The sequence below is a fragment of the Xiphophorus couchianus genome, chromosome 4, assembly GCF_001444195.1.
Source record: "Xiphophorus couchianus chromosome 4, X_couchianus-1.0, whole genome shotgun sequence".
In the NCBI taxonomy this organism is placed as follows: Eukaryota; Metazoa; Chordata; class Actinopteri; order Cyprinodontiformes; family Poeciliidae; genus Xiphophorus; species Xiphophorus couchianus.
Genome location: NC_040231.1, coordinates 10,464,294 through 10,487,608, shown reverse-complemented (window position 1 = coordinate 10,487,608; position 23,315 = coordinate 10,464,294). Strand labels below are relative to the sequence as shown.

General features: G+C 37.7%; 1 protein-coding gene across 3 annotated transcripts in view; it reads left to right on the top strand.

The window, feature by feature from the left end:
* LOC114143036 (transmembrane protein 266-like) overlaps window positions 1-21,293 on the top strand; it is a 42,133-nt gene extending 20,840 nt beyond the window's left edge. For all 3 annotated transcript variants that reach the window (XM_028014744.1, XM_028014742.1, XM_028014743.1), the window contains 8 exons: window positions 5,185-5,339; window positions 6,619-6,692; window positions 7,589-7,645; window positions 10,101-10,239; window positions 13,578-13,693; window positions 15,079-15,274; window positions 18,650-18,712; window positions 19,655-21,293. In XM_028014744.1, coding sequence (XP_027870545.1) covers window positions 5,185-5,339; window positions 6,619-6,692; window positions 7,589-7,645; window positions 10,101-10,239; window positions 13,578-13,693; window positions 15,079-15,274; window positions 18,650-18,712; window positions 19,655-20,289 — 1,435 coding nt within the window. In that variant the 3' untranslated portion in view covers window positions 20,290-21,293. The remainder of the gene's footprint in view (window positions 1-5,184; window positions 5,340-6,618; window positions 6,693-7,588; window positions 7,646-10,100; window positions 10,240-13,577; window positions 13,694-15,078; window positions 15,275-18,649; window positions 18,713-19,654) is intronic.
* The last annotated feature ends 2,022 nt before the right edge of the window (window positions 21,294-23,315 follow it).

Here is a 23,315-nt window from a genome sequence, read left to right as displayed (position 1 = left end):
ACGGGAAGAGATCTACTTCTAAAATAGCTTTACCAACCAAATAGCATCTCACCTCAAAGACTGTCCATATTTAAATTATAGGAATGAATGGAGTAAAGTCCACCCATATTTATGTACATCTAGAGTAAGAAACATTGCATTCTCACGGAAAAAAAACTGTTTGTGTTACTCTGATTGCGCAACAAAATAAAGCTAATATAGAAATTAAATTAAATTAAATTAAAAATCAAATCATGACAACCTGGTGGCATCTTTAATGTAAAAAAACAACTAAATAAACAATCTGTTGTCCCACTAGCTTCACAAAAATAGGTCCGGGTGTCACAGAAGGTGGGATTCATCCTTATTTCTCTTAAGGTAGGCCTGATATGTGGGTAGATATTTATTCTAAACAACCAAAGTTTTAAATTGTGTTTAGAATCCTAACTGAGAGGATAATGGCAATGCGTTGCAAAATGTAGGTTTAATTTGCTCCCATCAACATGACTTAATGGGTGTGTTTTGTATCTACATGTATTTAGTCAAACTTGTACATGGAAATATGCAGAAATTAGGTAAATAGCCAGTATAAAAAACTGTTGCAAAACATGCAGCTGATTTATCTTAACATACTGCATGCCTTATTTTATTCAAAAATAAAAAAGTAGAATGTTAAAATCCTGCTTTTCAGAGTAATGCTCTCTCAAAGGGCTCTCACCTGGCTGAGCCAATTTGTTCTGATTTAATTAGAGTGCAGAACCTCTCTCGGAGTCTGACCTGCCTTCCTGTTATCTTCTCAAGTCCTCTGCCACATGGACTGCTGCAGGCCCATCTAGTAGAGAGACAGCCTTAGACAAAATCTTTACTATTCAGTTGTATATTGCAAGTTTCTTTTATTGAGAGTATGTTTTTTCCCTGCAAATTATTTTTATGTAGTTACCCTTTAAAATTCATACTAAATTTACTCAATTCAAATTCAGAAAACATCAGATTTGTTGTTTCTGTTGTAAGCGTATTCTGATCAATGCTTGCTGTGAATGTCTGGAAATATATCAGTATCAGTGAGGTACACAGACATAGATTATAAAATAGATTCATCTGTGTATGATAAATATGCTACATTGATTCAGTTTAATCTGAAGCGATGTAATCTGATGGAACATTTGTCCTGTATTCAGTCAAGGTCGACTTTAAGTCACCTAATTTGGTTTTAGTCAGTTGGTCACACATCAGTTTGTTTGTTTGGGTGGGTTCCTGTACCTGGTAAGATTCATACATTACAAATTTTCAGAGTCAGAGGAACAAAACAGCGAGATGTTCTGAAAATGAGGATAGAAATCATGTCAGTGTTTTATTAATCCTTATACAGTAAATTGCCAACGATTTTTGCTCATGAATCCAAACGATGATATCCATGTGCTCCAGTCAGTTTCTTAGCCACATACGTGTGAAATTCAGCACCTCTTCTTTCAGACTGATTCTACAAACATTTGTTAAACAATAGGTCGCTTCCAGAACTGCTAAATGAATTCCAGCAAGGTAAAATGATAGGATGCCAACTGTGCAGTGAGTCCAGTCATAATTTCCTTGCTACCCAATGTTCCACATTGAACTGTTATTGGAGTTTTAATGACGTGGAAGTAATTGGTGACAACTGCAATTCAACCAGAAAGTGGTAAATCATGTAAATCCCATAGTATGGTTAGTGAATTTTAAAGAGCAGTGTATGCAGGTTGGTGACTTTTTGCTAAATTAATAGCTACAAACTTCATGTGGCCTTTAGGTTAGCTTAGTAACAGCTTGTAGACAGATATGTGAAATGGCTTTTTATGGGCAATCCAAGCCTTACATCACCAAGAGCAATAAATAGCATCAAATGCAGTGGTGTAAAGCACTCCACCACTGGACATCAAAGCAATGTAGTTGTGTTGTCTGGACTGATGAATCACACATTTCTGTTAATTACTCTAATGGACGAGTCAATCTGAATATTGGAGTATGGGTTTGGCAGTTGCCAGCAGAACAAGAGGAGCCCAAATGCAATATTTCAAGTGTAATGTTTGGTAAAGATGGGCGATTTGCTGAAACATTGTAGGAACTGTTTGGTGATGTACCCTCTTGTTCAGATAAACCTCAGTGCCAGTGCAGAAGTGAAGGTCTATAGAGACATGGGTGAACAAGTTAAGCTGTGGAAGAACTTGATTGGCCTACATAGAGTCCTGCCTTCAACCCAAGATTAAATTCAAGATTAAATGGAATGGAGACTCGGATTTAGGCTTTAAGTCCAACATCAGTGTCTGACCTTACAAATACACTTCTGGAGGAATAGTCAAATATTCCCAGGAACACACTCCTAAAGTTTTCTAGGTCAAGCAAATATTTTTGTAATATGGTATAGAAAAAAGTGTAAAGGTAAAATGGTGGAATGCTTTGCTGTCTTTTTTTAAAAGAGATCAAAATCAAAGAAATCATTGTTCTTGTACAGCTTATTATCTGAACTCATATACTCAACATCACAGCATATCTTAAGTTTGAGGAAAAAAGCATACAACAGCCAAATGGAGGATATTTTTCTATTTTAAGGTTGTCAGATGGTGAAAACAGCTGGTAGAAAAGCTGTGCAACACCAAAGTCATGCCGCTGTCATAAGTGTTAACTGATGATGATATTTCACAAGCTACAGAAGGATCAGAGAGGATGATAAACACAAAACAGAACCAGCTAGTCTAACTTAACTAAACCTAAATGTTATTCCAAACTAATCAACGAAAATCCAAATTTACATCATTTTAATTGACTGCATGTTGGAGTATAAATTTGTCTACTTCACTGGTGTTAAATTTCTCAATCGTTTATTGCAAAAACAATGTTTTGTTCATCTCTTTTACCTCTTCTAACAGTTGCTGTCACCAACTGTTTAAAACTCCTCAGGTAATTGCCCATTGAAGATAAAACAAAACAACCTTTGAGTACAAGACAATGGCAACATTTGCACTAATATTTATATATATCATGTACCTACAGTCATAACAAATAGCTCCTCATTCTTGAAAAACGAGTTTTTGTTTGGTTTCATGCAAATTCTGCCAAAACGGTTCTGTATAAAGCCGGAAAAACAAATTTCATCCATCCATCCATTTTCTGTACACTCTTGTCCCTAGAGGAGTTGGGAGGGGTGCTGGTGCCTGTCTCCAGCTAACGTTTCGGGCGAGAGGCGGGGTACACCCTGGACAGGTCGCCAGTCTGTCGCCCCTGCCTGGGCTGCTAGTTAGCATTTTTTAGGATCAAAATGCTAACTAGCAGCCCAGGCAGGAGTGACTTCGGCTAGAGATCTTCAAATAGTAATAATAATTTTAACGTCTATCCCATAAATAAAAGCAAAAAAACCTCAAGATTAAATCAAGGATAGTAAAAAAATAGAAATAAAAATCGTTCACCCTTGGCCTCAGTGCACAGTGGTGAAGGTTCTGTTCTTGATTTATAAACAGGCTCTGTAAAATAACCCAGAAAATAGATCTATACCACAGCCCTGCTTTAGGTTGTTTGTTGTTACTTGCTGTACCTTAAAGTGATCAATGGATCTATCAAAGCTGTAGGAGACTGTAACCTTTATAAAGTTCTGTGAGGACCGTATTTCATGTTTATCACTTCCTCTTCCTCCAGAGTTTTATAGTTGTACCCTTTTTCTGCCTTCCAGCAGTGGTATGAAGCATTAACTTGATAAAAGGCAAAACCATGATGGGCTTTCAATCAGACGGTGAAATTTGACTGAACCATAACTTATGGAAATGCCTGCTTTTTCAAACTTGTATTTTTAATAGTTTCTTTATTGTAAAATAAAAAGAGATTTTACAAAATAGCTACAATAAATGTTGGATGTGCTAAAGTCAAGGTTGAGCACTTTACAATGACACCTACAATTGTGTTAAGTGGTTGCAAACCAAACATTGTCTTTATGCTACTTTAGAAAAAATATCCAGCCTTCAACTATCTCTTGCTTTTGACTATTACTTTATATTTTATTGTAAAAAAATCTTTTCAAATGGATTAATTTATTTAATTCCAGTAATTTTATACCCTGCAGCAAAACTTAAGTGTTGGAACTTAAATTATTACTCGAAGGATCCGAGGCGTCTTTAAACATTGCTTTCCAGATTAAAACGAAGCGCTTTAATAGTTATACTGTTATACTGAATGAAATGTTAACATTCCTCCATGATGTGTGGTGTAAAATAATTTCTGAGGCCGCAGCCATTTTGCCACCATTGCAGCTCATATTAGCACCATGCCAAGGAATGAAGACATGATCAGAGGAGGGAAACGCTCTGCCAAAGTCTGCCTCATCCATGCCAGACCATGAGGAGATGGGAAAGGTAGTGGGCAGAGCCAACTTTCCATTCCAGCTGGAAAGCTGGAAAAGAGGCATTGTTTTTCTCAGCTCCGGCTGTCGGCCCTTGTAGCTGATATGCACGAGTCAGTGGAAACAATTTACTATTTCAGAACAGGATTCAGACACTTTAATAATTTAATGTTTGCATAATTACCATATCTATCAGCACCCAGTGATCACAAAATAACTTTGTCTGTTTTCAGTTTTTAAAAATGTGTCTAATAATAATCGGAAAGCAAGTTCCCTTTAAAAAACAATTCACACATCGGTTCCTCCTTCTTCTGTATAATACAGCCAGTCTTCTGTTTTGAGGCACTATTTGTGTGAAGCAGAAAACTCTTCCTTCTCAGTGTTATCCCCTACAGGGACTTCCTTCATTGCCACATAAAAAGAAGCCCATCAATATTCTGGTTACAGAGCTGATAGTGAAAATAGTGGTTCACAGAGCCTCACTGTCCCTCTCTCCGTCAATGGTGTCTCTGACCACCGTTCGCTCTGACTGTCAACTCCAAACCTCGTCTGAATTTGAACGAACATCACCTTTCATGACTGGAAACTGACGCCCTCTTTTGGTCATGTTTGGAACTTCAAGCAAAGCACCTAAAACATCAAGTTGGTGGTATGGGTGGATGCTTATAAGAGTAAATATGTAATCCTTGCTATTTTTAAGATACTGTGTAATATTTTATGTTTAATATGGGTCTGACTGATTTACAATCTCTGTTCTGTATTCAAATTGCTCAAACAAAATGTGAAATGCTGGTGATTTTTTAAAGTTTTAACTTACCCACCACCCATCTTCCCATTTCTCATAGGTCCAACTGGCTGAAGCCTTGCTGTGGGCGTCGAGTGGCTCTGTGGCAGGTCTGCCTGTTCAGTGCTGGCTTCAACTGTGTGCTGGTGGCCTGTGTTATTCTGGTGGTGCTTTTTCTGTCTTTGGAGTTGCTCATAGACACCAAACTCTTACAATGTAAGAATTTGATTTGTTCTGTTTTGCTCTATAAATTTCTGTCTTGCTATGGGAAAATTTGCTACTTTAATCATGATTTGTCATTATTTACTCTACCTCTGGTTTCCTGCACATCCATCTTTTGGAAAGCACTATTTAAAACAAAGAGAAAACAGATGCCTTTATTTTCATAATTAACATTTTGCTGCAGTTGTACAATCTTTCAGCAGGTATCACTTATCCAGGAATGTCTGGAAAATACCTTGCTCTTTTGAACAGAAAACAATTACAAAAATACCTAAAAGTAATGATGGAAAATTAATGTCCAGTAATTACAAGAGTATACACAACTAAAATAAAAAATCAGAAGCCTCAAAGTAAAACTGAATGTGGTTTATGTCTTTGCTCTTGGCACTTTTAATTTCATTTAGTTTAATTTTTATTTTATTTTATTTTCCATCCATCCACAGTCTTTACTGCGTATCTTTGCCTTACCAGCTCAAGCCAGCCTTTTATTTTGTATTTTGTTTTGGTTTTGGGATTGATCACACATTTGGCACCAAATAGACTCATTTCTGGGACACTAACTTCATGGGAGTTCATACTTGCATATTCTCATTGGAAGAGATTAATTAATTAATTAAACCTTGGAACCATCCTCGTCTGGGTTTTTCTGAACTCTTTGAAGGAATTGTATTGTATGTAAATGTCTAACTTTAAAGACAGAAATAAAAAATAAATAAATAAAAAATTGGTAATTCTGAATTACATATAGCACTAAAAGTGTTGACTAATTCCATATCAAACAGTGAATATAAAACGTTGTTATGTATCTGAGTTTAAGTAACTGGTTTCAGGGGTATGTCACCAATTTTGAGTTTATGGTCTGTCTGTCACAGCAGAGCTGCACGGTGAATTATTGTGATGTAGACTCATGCAGAGAGGTGATAATGAACAAAGTCTCTTGTCAGTGGCTGCCAGCATATCTCTATTGATTACTGGCCAGTATCTAGGCCTGACCAGAGTCTTAAAGCACAGACTGTTGGATTTCAGTCTCTCTAAATCTATTGTAATTTCATCTAATTCCACTGCCACTCCAGCAAGGCAAAGAGAAGGATGTAGTGGACAGTGAGGTGTGATCAGTCCTGCATGTTAGTAGATGAGTTCTCAGATAATAGATAGGCATTTTTCCGTTTATTTTAAACTTCTTCAGGGATGCATGAGTTGTGTTTCAAAATTGATTGCAATGTAATGGCTTCTTTACAGCTAAAATATTTTCTCCTGATTCCTCATCCTTCAGTTTCCAATGCGTTTCAATTCGCCACCATCATCCACTGGATCAGCCTTATCATCCTGTCGCTTTTCTTTTCAGAGGTAAGACACGTCTTAATCACCTTATTTTTCTTTTAATTGCAGCAGAAACTGACCTTATGCAGTAATCTGTGTGTTCAGAAAGTTAAACTTGCTTAACATTAAGCGTGCTTAAGGGCCTGTCATCAACAATGCAAGCAAGTTATTATCTGAAGAAAGAAGAGACCCAGGATGCTGAAATTTAACCCAGTGGAACCTAAAACAACATTTCTGAACAGGATGTTTTATTGTGTACAAAATACAAAAAATATCAAGTTTTAATTTTTCGTAATTTCCAGATTGTCCTGACGCTGAATAGTCTACACTGGCAGAATTTTATTATTGTCTATTTTGTCCAACAGTTCAAGTCATTTTAAATTAATAAAACTAAATCTTATTTAATTTAATCACCTTCTAATATTTTGGTCTCATTTTTATTCGTTCATGAAAACTGCTGTCATTTTTGCAAAGTCAGCCAGCTTGTATGAGTTTTAATAAAATTTTTACTGTCTAATGAAAAATAAAGAAGGAGACAAAAATTGTGATGGAAATTATCAGTCAGACAAATAGCATTGGTTTGTATATTTGGATACATCTTTAGTTTTGTCTCTAGCTTAAGGAAGTATAAGTAAGTGTCATCATCTGAGTTAAGGCCTCTGTGCTTTCCAATTTTATTTAGCCTCTTTGACCGAGTCCAGTTTCTTTACATATTATCTAGCTTAATTTTTAGTTATTATTCCATATCATTTGGTAATAACATACATTTAGAAATTAATGTAGGCAAAATCTCACAAAAGTTGCTTGGTGTGATGATGCCAACTCAAAAAGACTGAGAAGATGAAAAGGACTTTTGAGACATGCCAGCATTGCCTGTGGCTTATCTATTTTAAAGTTTCTCTTTGTCTTTTTGTCTCCATCAGACTGTCTTCAGAATTGTAGTGCTTGGGATCTGGGATTACATCGAAAACAAAGTGGAGGTCAGTACTGGTTCACCAGCAAAAACTTTGCCGTATATTACAATGGTGTGTTTCCATTTTACAAAGCATCTTGCTTTTATTTTACCAGCCCAGTCTTTTTTTTTTATTTCATCAAAAACTAACAAAAAACCCCAAAAGCTACACAAACACAAACAAGGACTGTGCTCCTTGATGTTGGATAGAGTTTACCAGAGGTCTCCAATTCTCTGTAAATTCCTCTGCTTGTCCTCTAACTACATAGATCAGATACTCTGTGACACTCATTGTACCTTCCAAAATAACCCAAGCACAATCGCAATGCACATATTCTCAGTGGGATTTATATCTGGACTTTGAATGGATCTTCATCTAAATCAGGGGTGTCAAACTCAATTTCACCAAGGGCCACTTCAGCATATTTGCCACCCTCAATGGGCCACATTGACAGTATAAATCAGGAATGCCCAAGTGCAGTCCTCCAGACTGCAACTTTTAGATGCGTCCCTGCTAAAACATACCCCAGACAAAAAGTTGACTTCCCTCATTAGCAGCAACTCGGTTCTTTAGAGGCCTATGAATGAGTCAATGATCCAGGTGTGTTAGAGAAAGAACGCATCTAAAGTTGCAGAGTGATAGGTCTGGAAAACTAGACTTGGGCAACCCTAGCATAAATGTATGAAAATGCAATGTTAAAAATAAATTAAACAACACCTCACATTGTTAAATAACTGATTTTATGTATTCAAGTTTTAAATATTACATTTGAGTTTGCATGGATGTAAAATTACTGCTCAGTTTAAAAATTACAATATTTTTTAAACTGAGCAGTTTAAAAAATATGCTCAGCTAAACTTCACTCTTTAGCTTGTCGATGTTTCAGTTTTATTCGCTGGAAAAATTATTCTTTGTCTGCTTTAAAGATAAGCAGACAAAGAATAAAAACAAGTTTTGATATTAACTCTCAACTTCATTCACAAAACTTTTTCGTTATTTATTACACAACCAACATGTATTTCACATAAGAACAAAACAATTAGGTGATGTTGCCCGTCCTTGAACACAAAGCTGATCCTCTTCACCCTGTTACCAACTCACACACATCCTCATTGTGTTGTGTTCTGTAAATAAACAAAACACAAGCAAAATCAATAAACTATATGCATATTCCAGTATACTGAATTTTGGTTTTACATTCATTCTATTTAAATTTAGTTTGTTCGTGCTTACCAATGTTTTCTGGCCGGATGTCTGGCACCGTTTTCCCCTGGTCAGTTCGTCGATGTCCGGTTTTAGTTCTTGTGCTGTTGCAATCCGCAAAACGGCGTGTAGGTTTTCGTCAGTAATGCGCGATCTGGTCTTGGTCTTGTTTAAATTCATTATTGAAAACATCTGTTCGCACAGATAGGTGCTTCCAAACGTGGACAAAACACGAGCTGCATGGAGTCGAAGCTGTGGCATCAAATCATGGGGCAGTAGACGGTAAAAGTCCTCGATTGAAACATCGCGGGACTTCGCTCTTTAGCGTGTTAGCTTGTCGATGTTTCAGTTTTATTCGCTGGGAAAATTAATAATCAGCTTGAGGTGACTCTGCTGCACTCTAGTGGCGAGAAGCCATAATGTTGGTTGGTAAGAATCGGAAGGCATTATGGGAGATGTAGTTTGTAGTCAATTCGTGCTCAAAACCTATTTTAAGTCAATCAATGGGGCTGTAAAACGGTGGTGGGGGGGGGAGAGGGCCACATAAAATGACGTAGCGGGCCACATGTGGCCCGCGGGCCTTGAGTTTGACACGTGTGATCTAAATCATTCCATTGTGGTTCTGGTTCTATGTTTAGGGTCACTTTTCTGTTGGAGGTGAATCTCTGGTCAAGATTAAATTTAATCAACATCAACATACATAATGACAAATTGCATGATATACACACACACATCCTTCCATTGCATTTCTAAAAAGGCTTCCTAGAAATTAATCTTTTGTATTTATTTAAAGAGTGCTGATGAGTGTGGATTGTTAAAATTATCACTCGAAATGTTTGTTGTGAAGGAGATCACATCACAGTCATACTGTCTTACTCTGAGTTGTGAAGCTTGTCATTACCGCAATTCACAGTTTAATTCTGTAAACAGAGAGAAATTGAGACGAAAGATGACGTAAATTACATACAAGTTTACTTTTGATCCTTATTAAAAGAGTCATGTATATTCTCTGTCAAGTTTCTGCTTTACTGAATCTATGCCATTGCTAGCTATTGTTACATAAAGCTTATGTACTTGTACAGCTCCTGCAAACTCAGCACACTTTTTAACTCCACCAATCTGTGCATTAAGTTCTTTTCTGACACTCTGCTACCTTACACAAACACACACCATATATTGGCATACCATTGGACTTTTAATTATTCATACACCTTAACGCCTAAGTAACTTTTGTTTTATTTTTTCATAATTGTAAATATGCTTGTGTTTACATCCCCAGGTATTTGATGGTGCTGTCATTGTGCTTTCTCTGGCCCCAATGGTGGCTTCCACAGTGGCCAATGGGCCCAGCAGCCCCTGGGACGCCATCAGCCTCATCATCACCCTGCGCATTTGGAGGGTCAAGAGGATCATCGACGGTGAGAGAGAAATAAAAACATATCTAAAAATGATTTGTCTTGTAAAGAAACTAAGTAATTTCTGAAGTCACAATGATCACAACAGAAAATTAGCTGGTTTTTCTAATAGCCTTGTTCTTCCCATCAATGTACAAATTATTTGCAGTTCAGGGCCGTACAACTATTGATCATCATTCAGAGTAAATTGGTGCCTCTCTGCTCTGACTCAGATTGATTTGAAGGGTATGGTTAAGTAGATTCAAAGAAAGTGTATTGAATGTAATTGTTGTCTCAGCTATGTTAATGCATCTCGGTTCGATCCATGTTCAGAGGTCACCCTTACAGCGGGTCTCCGACTGCATACAGGAGCGCTGGGCACAAAACACAGCTGACTGCAGCTTGTTCATGTTCATGTTTATCAAGGCTAACATGGCCATGTCACATGTGTAGTTCTTATTTAATCTGGTTTTTGTTGTTCTTTGAGTGTTTCTCTCATATTCTTAACGTAAATAACCTTCCTGTCAATATTTGAATGACTTTAATCTCGGTATTAAAGTTTTAATGAAGATAAAGTAATTATCTAGGTGTCACTATTTTAATGCATAATTTAAGCGGATTTACGAATGGGAAACAGAGCCAGCAGCATATTCTATGTTTTAACATACAGCTGCAGCTGGAATAAACCTATTTTCCTCCTGCTCACTTCAAGCTGAGTGATATATTTTTTTGTTTACTCAGTGGTAAAACACATCAGTAATCCACAAAAACGCTCAAGCTACTACAGCAGGTGGTCTGTCTGTGTAACTTGACATATTAGGCGGCAGCAGTCTGATGATAATGGAAATGCAGAGGAACAAGCTGTTACTCACTTCTATGCAGCTGAAAAACTGGGATTTATTAGCTGTGTCAGATGGGAAATATCACCCGCTTAAAATAGAAGAGGATGCATGTCTAAGAACACCCAGAACAAAGTAGTGTTTTTACTGAAAAGTGAAAAACTCAGTTGACTTTGTAGCTAACTTTTCAGCTCATCCAAATGAGTCCTTTGGATGAGTTCCTCACCCTGTCTCTAGGGCATTTCTAGCATCTCAATTCAGCTGCTTATATCCAGAATCTCCTTCCTTTGGTGAGGTTACATATCTTATGATTGATGGTTGCAGCCTACACTCTCTCTTCTATTCACACGTCTGAACATAAAAGTAAAATGACCTTTGATCTTCACTACTCTTCATAAACTAACATCGGTTATGGTGTGAGGTTGTTTGTCAGGAATTTTTTTTACTGTCTTCAGCAAGTTAATACTTTCCCAGTGACACACAACACTATTTACAATGGCAAGATAGAAAATGTAATCAGGTCAGGTCTGTCACTCTCTGGAAACACTGGAGCGTTTTAAAATGAATATTGTTAATAAAAATAAAAAAACTGCTAAAGGTTTGCTTAATGAGTAGAAACAGAAACACAATTTCTTCAAACAAAAAATAGAAATAGTTACATACTGGCAATCACATCATTAAAATAATGTTGACAAAGATAATATTATTATATTTAATATGTACCGGGTCTTTTTTTATAAACAAGCTCTATGCTAGCTACCAAATGTGAATAAGTCTTGTTTTACGTTTTCAGACTGGAGTCTGTGATTTTGCTGTATTTTTCATTGGCTTGTGCATCCAGTCAAACATCCAATGAGGCGAGTTAACAGAGCGGAGCAGGACAATGTGTTGGCCTCTTTGACTTTTACGAGAATCCTTTGTGGTGTAAATTACACTTGCAAGTGTCTGCTGCACAAAAGCTGCCATCACTGCTGAGATTTGCACACATGCAGACGCTCACACAAACAAGAAACGCAGTATAAACACGCGGCTGACTCTGACGCAAGCGTCTACAGAAATATGTGTCACATTTTGTGGCCAGACAGCAAGCTTCTGCTTGAGATTCTGTGCCTGTTTGAAGTCTGACTGAAATGACCCCTTGTGACGTCTCCTCCTTTTGTTATGTGAGCGTGCCAACATGACTATAAATAGGCATAAAGAAGCATGTGGTGTTGGCTGTGAGCTTTGCTTTGCTTTACTTTGGAAAAGAAAAGCAATGGTTCATTTTCATGCCAGCATACTTGAAACGCAGGAACCAACAGATTAAAAGACCTGAGTTCAATTGTAAGTTGCTAGGTTTAACATTTCAAGTCAGAATATATAATGTCACCATGTCTGATATCATGCGGCAAAGTTACAACTGTGAAAACAGGAAGGTGTGAAATAGTTTGTCTGGCAACTGGGATGCCACCAGGTATCCAAATTTATTCTCATCACGTTTGTTTAAGCCGATTACCATTCAGAATCACCCCATAAATAAACAGATATGATATATGGTATGACTTTATACTTTTGCATTCTATAACTATCGCTACTCCTTGATCTTTTTCACATTTTGTCAACAACAGCTTCACACACAGATTAACTCTGTTCAGAAACTGGATGATTTCAGAAGGTATTTGGTTACATCTGATTTTTCTCAGTGGTGTTAGACTAAAGAGAGCTTTTTACATATGCCTGCTACGCTTCAAAGTGTTTTATTTGTAAAAAAAAAAAAAAAAAAAAATTAAACCATTGATTATTTTCTTCCTTTTCATAGTTTTTTGCTACTTTGTTTTAGTCTTGCATAAAATCTCAATACAATAAATTGAAACTTGTGGTTATAATTAAATTTTGACTAGAATCAGATGCAAACATAAAACTTCTGTCCAGGTGTTGTTGGCTGATATGGCTTAAAATGAGCCCACACACATTTGAATGACAAAATCCATGTCTTTTGTTTTATTTTCCAGCTTTCTTTTTGCACATCAAACCATTGCAGAAATACAAATCAGTTGAACCAAAAGTTGAGCCTGATTTATTTGAATCCAAAATGAAACTGTTGGCAAACTAGTGATGTTTCCAAAACCATGTAGCACTTCTGTCCATATGGATTTTTGTGACCATTGTCAGAAAATACTTTATTTTGGCTATGTCTTATAAGAATGTACTTAAAATTTATTTAAGCTTTAAATAAACTTTATGTCAGGACAAGTGAGCTCTTTTCTTTTTTAGCACCTTGGTTTATTCATTCAGTGAGGTTATAATGTTACTATTAAACCCGGGTGGTGGTCTATGTGATGATGGATGTCTTGGGAGTGAAGGGCTAATTGTCCAGGCCACACTGACCTCTGACCTTTAAATAGTCCTGATAAGATACAGGACTTTTATAGAAAAGTAACTGATGTGTCTAAATACTATGCATCAAAAACCAGTCCCCACATGTTAGGCTGTTTAAATTCTTTTCATATTTATTTTTTCCCTGTCGTCCTTCTACATTTTTAGCATATGTCCTGCAAGTCAAAGTTGAGATGGAACTGGAGATCCAGCAGTGTGAGAAGACGAAGGCTGTGAGGGAGGAGCAGCTGGAGCGTCTCACTCAGATCTGTCAGGAGCAGGCTGTAAGTCCACGTCCAGAAAAAACCCTCAGAAGCAGTTTTTTGACACTTGTGCACAAAAGTATAGGTCAGTGTGCACATATGATCTCAGAAACTGTCTTTGAGGTTGATTCTGCTTTACATTCTGCAATATTTTGACAGAAAAGGTTGTTTTGTCAAACAAGAAGACTTTAACGTTGTTAAAAGTTGTTTTGTAGAAGTTATTCTATCTTTTAAAAGAATTTCTGCTCATGAAATGTTCTGTGATACAAAAAATCACAGAAAACCTTTACAATACTTAAAAAAATGATGGTGCATTTCTAGCTCAAGATTTAAAGTGAGTTAAAATGAGAAGGACGATGTCCAGACAAGATCAACAAATTGGACATATATAGCACAACATAATGTCACATATGTCAAAGTATATCCTAAAAATCAGTAACAATTGTACCTAACCCCAGGACATTAAAGATGCTGAATTATATTTGTTTTAGATACAAACACAATCATTTTAAATTTTGTGCTGCATTTTCCAACTGGTAACGTGTCAGAAATATTTTCTGTCATCAATCTGACCAAAATTTTTGGGTTATTAATTTGTTATTAGGTATTCTTCTACATAAACTTGTCTTTTTTAATTCAATAGAATTAAAAATATATATATTTGCATCCTTACAGAGTCTTTCTATTTTTGTCAGAAAAATGAAATGAACACACGTGTATGCATTCTCTAAAAGATTTGGCTCTCACCCTAAGTTGTTGGTTTAATTTTCTATCATTTCAAGTTTTTAAGATTTTAAAAAATGTTAATTTCGCACATTTGTGGCACACAGAAGGCAATAATTGCATGAGAATTAGCAAACAAACAAATCAATAAAACCTCTTGGCGCCACTTATCGTCACCTCATATATGCTGGTGGTGGAAGGCAATAAAGCCTTCCACCACCAGAGGGCAGCAGTGATTCACAAACAAGTCGAGACTGCCAGTAGATTTAATCTCCGTCCCTTAGAGCTCAAACCAAACAGATAAGCTGTGCTGGAAAATAAAGTCAGTCACAAATGTCATTTAAAATCTTGTGTGCATTCCAAAGAGCAACTTAATTTTGCACATATCTGGGGTTTTGATCATATTTTAACATAAGGCTGACGTCATAGCGATCTAAATCAATCTGTCTGTATGGCTAAGTATATTTTTCATTCTCAGTAAGCTTTTTTCAGTCTTTCCTCATCTTGTCTCTTTCTTCCCATTACACTTACTTTTTATCTCTTTCTTTTCTTTTTCTTAATGTTTTCTATTCCTGTCATCTCCCTCATGATTCTCCGTTTGTTCAAAAATCCCCCAAATCTTATTCTAAACCTTCATTTTTTCACTTTGTATTCATTCACATGCACATCTGTATCATTTTCAGTTTGAGATCCGACAGCTGCGGGCACATCTGGCTCAGCAGGACCTGGACCTCACAGCAGAGCGTGAAGCAGCTATGCAGATCCACCACGCGTGGGGCAAACAGGGCAGGAGCTTCCAGGTCGTGGAAGGTTTGACACCTGGGGAGTCTGATGATGAGGGCGGGCAGAGAAACCCCAGGGAGCCACATGCTAATACAGGTTCGACTCTGGAAGCTACGCATGTAAGGTCTGAGTCAAAGCTGAATGTACAAAAATATGTTGTTTGTTTCACCATAATTATTAAAACTGTCTCTTTGTTGTAACAGTATGGTATGAAACAGATAATCTGTGAAACAATCAAGCTCTTCTTCCTCCTCCCAGTGCTGCTATTTCAGTCCACAAAAATGCACAGGTTCCACTAAAAAAAACAACTAATCAGAGCGAGGAGGAGGAGGATCTTAGTGCTGTTCTCATACTCACAGCCTCTGCCGCTCTTTGTTGCGCTACATCTCCTTCATAACCCCATGAATGCTCAAGCTAGTTACAATGGTCACTGATGACAGCTGATAAACAGTTTTTCTTTACTGGAAAGTTGTTTCTCGGCCATTAGCACATTTAGCAGCATGTTAACAAGCTTAACTCACAGCACTAAGACCCTCCTCCTGGCTCTGATTGGTTGTTTTTGGCCGGAAGTGGTGCATGTTTTCAGACAGCAATAGCAGCGATGGGAGAAGGCGAAAGAGTTAGATTTTTTCACAGATTATTCGTCTCATTTTACATTGTCGTGATATTGGGAAAGTTTTAACAGATATGTAAAAACAACATATTTTTTTACAAACGTTTTATGGATCATTGAAACTAGACTGGGAAGATCTTACACCAAGTGAATTGAAATTAATCAAAACTCCTAAAATGCCAAATTCAACACATACCAAACCAGGTACAGTTTTTGCTTATGAAAAAATAAAGACAGAGCCATCAGAGAGCTGTAGCATAACGTATGTACATAAATATGTGAAACAAAAAGACTGTAATGAGGTAACATCAGGTGAACAGGGTGCTGGAGTTGTGTACAGTTAATCTGGAGCAGTAGCCCTGGAGCAGCTTGGAGGCCAAACTCTTAGCCTCTTCATGCTTACATACAACTGCCATCAGACTGCAGGCACTCTGGGATTAATGTGAGGGCAAAAAGGCTTTTAGGATCCGGAGAATACTTGTGAAAAAACAAGCATGTTCTCCAACATTGTGTCACACTGCCGGGGCTTCATCACGCCCTAACCATCTGTCTTACTGACCCATTATGACCACCCAAGCTGAGTCAGGACATGTCACTTGGGCCAGTTCAGGTACAGAGTGCTCTCCTGTGGGCTCGAGTGGGCTCCTGTCAGCAGCAGCCCCCCACCTGCAAACCACGACAGGCGCTGAGGAGGCTCCACAGTGACCACAATTTTACCCCGAGGGCATAGTGGGAAATCTGGCTGAGAGAAACAAGCGAGGCTTTTTGCAGAAACATGGTCACTGGGACAAGCACTGAGGCCACAGAGGCTAAAGTCAAGTCAGATGAACTCAAATCCAGTTAAATTTATTTGTATTACTCAACAGCTCTGGCTGTTTCACCTGCAAGGTGCCACCAAACTATCAGGGAATCTCACGAAATCAGCGGCTCTCACAGGGGATTCTTTGTTAAGTGCCTGAAAGTACAAAACCATGTTGATTTAAACACAGTTTGGTAACAAATTTTCTTTTGTGGTAATGGTCATTGTTACATCATGACCACATTGTTAAACAGCTCACTGGAATAAGAAATGCCCTTGAGATATAAATGAATAACAGTCAGTGGCTTGTTAAATTAAGTTATGTGAACTAATTAAGTAAATTTAGTTTGTAGTTTCCCACAGGTGCATTCCTTAGCAAAGAGAGAGAACCGCACACAAAAACACCTCAATGAATCAGAATATCATCAATGGGAAATTTACAAAAATTAAACTAATATAATCTACTGCACACATATTTCAAGACTTTATTTCTGATAACTTTGACTCTGTCAGATCGGATTTACTATGCACTTATGTATTTCAACTAGATCTGGTTTGCTTTGTCATTTCTGCCTCAGTAGTTGTAGCTTTTTAAATAAACAGAATTAAACAGAAGCTGAATTGAATCAATTATTTTCTCAGAAAACAAGCACACCAAAGGAGTTTTAGGAAGATTCACAAGGTGCAGACAACATAGAACGATTGATAAAAATTAAATTGAACAGAAAAAATGCTTAGAAATTAATTTACTTCAGGATTTGCAGAAAAGAACAGAAAACAATCACTCTGTGTGCACTTAATCTTTACGAATTACACATTTGGAGTTTGATTTCAGAAATAAATGGGCCTCTTAATGATATTCTTTTTTAGAGAGATGTACTTGTATCTGTATGACAAAGCCCTACAAAATACACAATAATATAACTATTTACATTTTAAACAAGCTTACATATCAACTTCTATGGACTAATAAAAGGCTTCCTATTTCTGGCTGCAGCATCTGTCCCTTCTCTTTACCTTTAGAGAACAATTGCCTTAACAATGAAATTCACAGTTTAGACTTAAACTCAGTAGACCTGGCGCTGCCAGTTCTCTGGTGCCACCATCATATAACAGCCTGGTAAGCTGAGTGTCACAGACAGAAGAGGAAAACCTTTTACGTATGCTGGATAGCTCATTCTTTTTTTTTGTCTCTCTCATGCTTTATTAATTGTAGAGTGATTGTCTCAGTCTTGTTTTAGTGACTGCAATGCTTCCTCTCCAGGGGTGGCTCAGGGATTAATATTTTAGACAGAAAAATAAATGAAACTATCCATCAGAGTCTGCTGCATGTCCCGGGGGACAGCGGCTAGCACTCAGGGTACTCTGGCTTCGCACTCAGCCAGCGGACAGTGAGCTCAAGACCAATCAAGCGAGTAGAAAAGCACAGCGGATGGCAGCCGTTTGCCATGCATGCAGAGGCCAGCTAGGCTGGAGGGATCAGCGCTTGAACAAAGAGCTTCTGGTCTCCCAGCTCCTACCCCACCCCGATGTGTCCCAGTTTATTCATGGCGCACTAAGGTGCAGCTAATGTACCTAGTAGCAGCATGTGCATGATCCTGACCGCCTGTCTATAAAGCATCTGTGGCCTGGGGCACAATCCTCCCTGTCAATATTGTGTTGTAAACATAAGATATAAATGCCAATTGGACTTGTTGGTGCTGTGATTACTGAAATAGACCCAACGTGTTAACGGAAAATTATGAAAATGATTAAAAATGTAAATATTTCATGCTTTGCAGAAGTTTGTAATGTTACACCAAAATTACAGTTCACTGTATACCACAGAGATACTAACCTTTTACCAGTGAACAGTTTTTAGAACTACTGTGCTAAAACTATATCTGGTAAGTGCTGGAAATGTGTGAGTGGAAATATCTTTAACTCATATTTTACTCCCATTGAGTGGTTGTGTTATTCTTGTCCAGTAGGAAGTCGTGAAGGAGGAAAGAAGGAATCAATGCCACGTTAAGATCGTAATAAAGTCATTTGTTTCTTAATGTCCATTTCTTTAACTCAGATGCAGTGGTGCGCGATGACATGAACAACTACATTAGCCAATACTACAGTGAGGCCAGCAGCGGTAAGTGACTATTACAGAAGACATATTAGTTCTCATCCAGCACCCTGTCTACTTTTCAAAATGTTTATCAAATAAAATGTAAAAAGTGTGGCATGCACACCCATAAGTAAAATCCCGTTTAAACAATTGTGTTATTATCTCACCTACTTGATAAACAACAGTCCAGTGGTGTGTAATTGAATTGCAGTATAAATGCAGATGTTCTGTGAAGGGCTCAGATGTTTGTTAGAGGACAGAAGTGAACAAACAACATCACCTGAACAAGAAAGTGGAACAGATGCTTCTCTAGTTTTCTGTAAGTGGAGAAGTTGCAGTCCAACAATTTTACAAAGTCTCTGTTAATTTTAGCTTTACTGTTTAAACTAACAAAAAATACATATTAGAAATAATAATCTCTTAGCTCTTTTCAACTAACTGATTAAAAAGCCCTTCATCTTATTATCTATGGACTGTTTGTAGCAATGGACAGGAAAAGTAGAGTTCATGAAAATCTCAGTTTGCGTCTTATGTGTTTGAACACTTCTGCATCTCTCAGACATTGTAAAGCCACGTGTGGTTTTAGATCTGTGAAAGGTGCTATATTAATAAAGTTGACTAAATAAAATACATTTTACTGCTTTGCAAACGTAAGACACAGAAAAAAAGAGATAAGCAAGGTTTCAATTCAGTTTATTTATATAGTGCTAACTCTCTACAATGTCATCTCAAGACACTTTACAAAAAATATTTTCAATTCAATCACATATACATTCCAATTGGTCCTATTTATCAGGTACTACAGTGTGCTCAATTAGTTATTCTAATACGTTAAAAAGTTCCTATCTAAGGAAATCCAGCAGATTGTCATGTGTTTTATAGAGTTTTATAATGAACTGGCTAAATTATTTTAAAATATGATAATTTCTTCATCTATATGTTACTTTTTTCCAAATCTTTATCAAGATGCTGGAGCATCTGGCATAGGGGCCCGGGTCATCACCACGGCAGCCATTGATGTCCACCTTCCTAACAGCACCAACCCCATCCAGTCCAATCCAAAGCTTACCATGCAGCGGGTCGGCAGCGCTGTGAGCGACGCTTCCACCAGCATATCACAGTCCAGCGGCAGCTTCACGGTCCGGCCTCCCAGCCTGAGCAGCCACACCCCGGGTTCATCGCTGACAGACTGCAGCAGCAGCGCAGCACAGGCCACCAGCCTGAGCTCGCATCGATGCTGCCCCGCTTCCTTCTCAGGCCAGGACCCCTGCAAGGACCCCAGTGCTGTGGTGCAGGAGCTGCTCTCCTCCCTCTCAGAAGACTCTTGCCTCGCTCAGAAGGGCCTGGTGGTGAACCCCATCAACCTTAAGCTTCCCAGCCCCACCGGCTCGGAAAACGGCAGCCCCGAGCTGGACAACAGAATAAACCTGTTCAATCGCAGGAACCAGGAGGAGAGGCGAGGCCGGGGCAGAGGGTGTGTCCTGCTGCAGACCAAGCCACTGATCCACCTGCAGGGCAGCACCACTGAGCCGTCTCTGGAGGAGAAGTACAGACTTCTGGGCCCAGCCGACTCACCTCTGGGGCACATGTCTGACACTTAAGCTACATTTACACAGAAACAGAAGCTTTTCATTTACTTTTTTCTGCCATCCTGTTTGGCACAGGTCTAACCTTTTCTGACAGGTCGATCCTCTTGAGAGGAGCCACATAAGAGTCAAAAAATGGGTTTTATCTTTTGCTTATTAAAGCCAAGACTATTCAAACTAAGCTTGAGTTGCAGCTTCCAGCTAACTCTGATGTTCCTTCAAAATAGAAAAACAAAAAAACAAAATGAGAGTTTTTCTCATTTTGTTTTCCAAGGCCCTTTGTAAGTCTACTCAGTCTCATCAGTTTCCTTTTAATGGTTTTTCAATAAAAAAGTACCCAGGTATAGCACAACAGAGCCTAAAATACCATGGTCACAGGGAATCTAATGTGTCCTTGGACACATTCATTATCAGGAATTCTCACTTTGCAGAGGTCAGAAATGCACTGAGCTTCACAAGAATTAAAACCAGCAAAGGGTCACTCAAGCCTATACTGAACGAAAAAAAAAAAAAAAAAATGGTAAAGAAATTTCAAGCAGTTGAACAAATGTTTGCAATTGCATTTTCTTTTATTTTTTTTTTCTTTTGTTTGTACTATTAATTGTAAATGTTGCTCAAACTGTTGTCTGTTCAAACTGTTACAGGGTATGCAAGATAGGATGGACTTTTCAAACAGCCAATTGTTTTTGCCTTTGACTTCTTGCTTTCCATTTGTTTGATTTTTTTTAACCCATGGACCAGGAATGAAAGCTGTCTCATTGGCATTTTTGTCTTCACAGAAATCTTAGCGAGGGGAACGAAACTAAAAGTTACCTGAATGGTCTCTTCACACGAAACTAGACCAGAGTGCTTGTAGCATGAACCTTTAAACGAGACGTGCCAAAAATGGCGATCAAATTCTTTGCACTTTAACGTTTACTGACACTTTTGTAACCTTGATACGAACAAAGTTGTTGCCAATTGCAGGTGTTGTTCTTTGAAGGAAAACAGCAACAAAAATAAAAGTTCTTATTTCCTTATCTGCTCTTAGATCTGTCTGACTCTTGGAAATCCGCAGACACTCAACACTGCACCGCACCACACACACAGCCTCTCAGCATCATCTACTTTATTGCATGCGGTTCTGAAATTGCTAAATTATTTAAGGTTATTAACATTAGACTTGTCACAACAGCGCCTAATTGGTGAAGCCAATGGGACAGAGCTGTGACAAGAATCATCTTCTCCTTAATTATCGTCTCATATCATTAATTCAGAAGATAAACTGCTGTACCATTTTGCTTCTTGTCACATGTTTACAAGTACCCAGAGATTTTTTTTTTTTTAATTCTTAATATCTACGGGTATGTTGTAATAAACGTTCCAAATTTTCTTTACTGTTAATTTCAAGGAGTATGACTTACAGCTAATGAAAACCCCAAATTCAATTTCTCATAAAAATGGTCCGATAAAAATTATTTTAAATGCAGAAATAAAGATTCAGACAGCTTAATTAATTCCAATGGACAATTTACTTATAAACCGCCAGTTCATACATTCACCTCTTACATGGATCCACAAGCAAAAATCCTTAATCATGTCAGCTCACTGGAATATCTGTACATGTACTTTACAGTATATGCACTAAAGGCATGGAGGCAGTCAGCCTCAGTCAGATTCAGATTAAGTCTTTCTGAAGTAGACTGAATCTTTCCTTCCACTCAATTTTCCATTAACACTCTTCCACACAGGACTCTGTCAACAGCCAGACTGCCTGCTAAACAACTGTCAAGTCAGCAGTCTTCCCCATGATTGTATAAACATCCAAAGCATGTTATGTTTTGGAATAAAAATGTTTTCCAATTGGTTTTAAACTTTTAACATTGGTGGCCTTACGTTACTGATATAAGGAAGTAAAAAGCTGCCATTATATTTTAAAGTTGGTTAAAATTCTGGATTAGCATGTTAAAAAATAAGGGTTGAATTTTGGTTTTTGTCAGTTATTTTATAACAACTGACATGAAACTTTGTCCAGAGTATGTGCAAACCATTTGATAAGATAGTGCGTCAATTTGGCTTACAAAGACAACAAGCCACATCGGCTGTCATGGTGTCAGTAAATAAATAATGACTCGCTTGGCTGTTGATCCACACAAAGGAATCCTGTTGAACATGGGTGCCAAACTCTGGCTCGCACTCTGTGTCTCGCAGCTGCCATTGCATTAATGCCTGAAGTGAAAGTGGGCTGTCTCTGAACTAAATCATCTGCCCATGTAAGAAAGGAGATAAATCAGATGGTTTCACCCTGAGCCACACAGACAGGATGTTATTTGCCACAAAGAGTGCTAATGCTGCACTGCTTCCACAGTGAAAAAAACAACAAAACAAAGTTAGCAAATGTCTTTGCTCCCAGTTTACCCACTTGATTTATATTGATAGTAGATTATCCAGCAGTTGGATCCAAGTGTTCAGTTTTGACAGAAAAGGACACTCACACAAACCTTTAGGAGAAACTCCAAGCAGTAAATTGCTTTTGGGACCTCTCCAGTAAAATTAGAGGTGCAGTGCCTGTCACTCTCACAGGAAGAAAGTGAATTAAGATTGACCATTAGATTCTTAATAATTCAAATGTTTTAATAATGGCTCAGAGGGAGTCACTTTGATGGCATTAACATTACACGATCACTGTTTTAATTTTGATTAGTTGAGGGACACCAATGACCTGCTAGATTAGGTTTTTATTCACTAACTTGAGCATCAGGCCTAAGTACAAATAAGTAAACGCTTATTGTTACAGGGTTTTGATAAATGAGTTCCCAAAATCTGAAAAGAGAAGTCAGTACATAAAAAATAACTTATGTTCTTGTCTAAAGTGGTGAGTTATCTTCTTAAATCACAAAATTATTAATATTTTTAGAATACAGAAGTTTTTTTCTGGTCAGAGCACTGTGTTTCTTGTTTTTGCTTTGATGGTTATGAAATCCACACATGTAAAGATAAACAGTTTTTATTCTAAATTTTACAAATATATATGTTAGAAAACTGTTAGAAATAAATGTTTT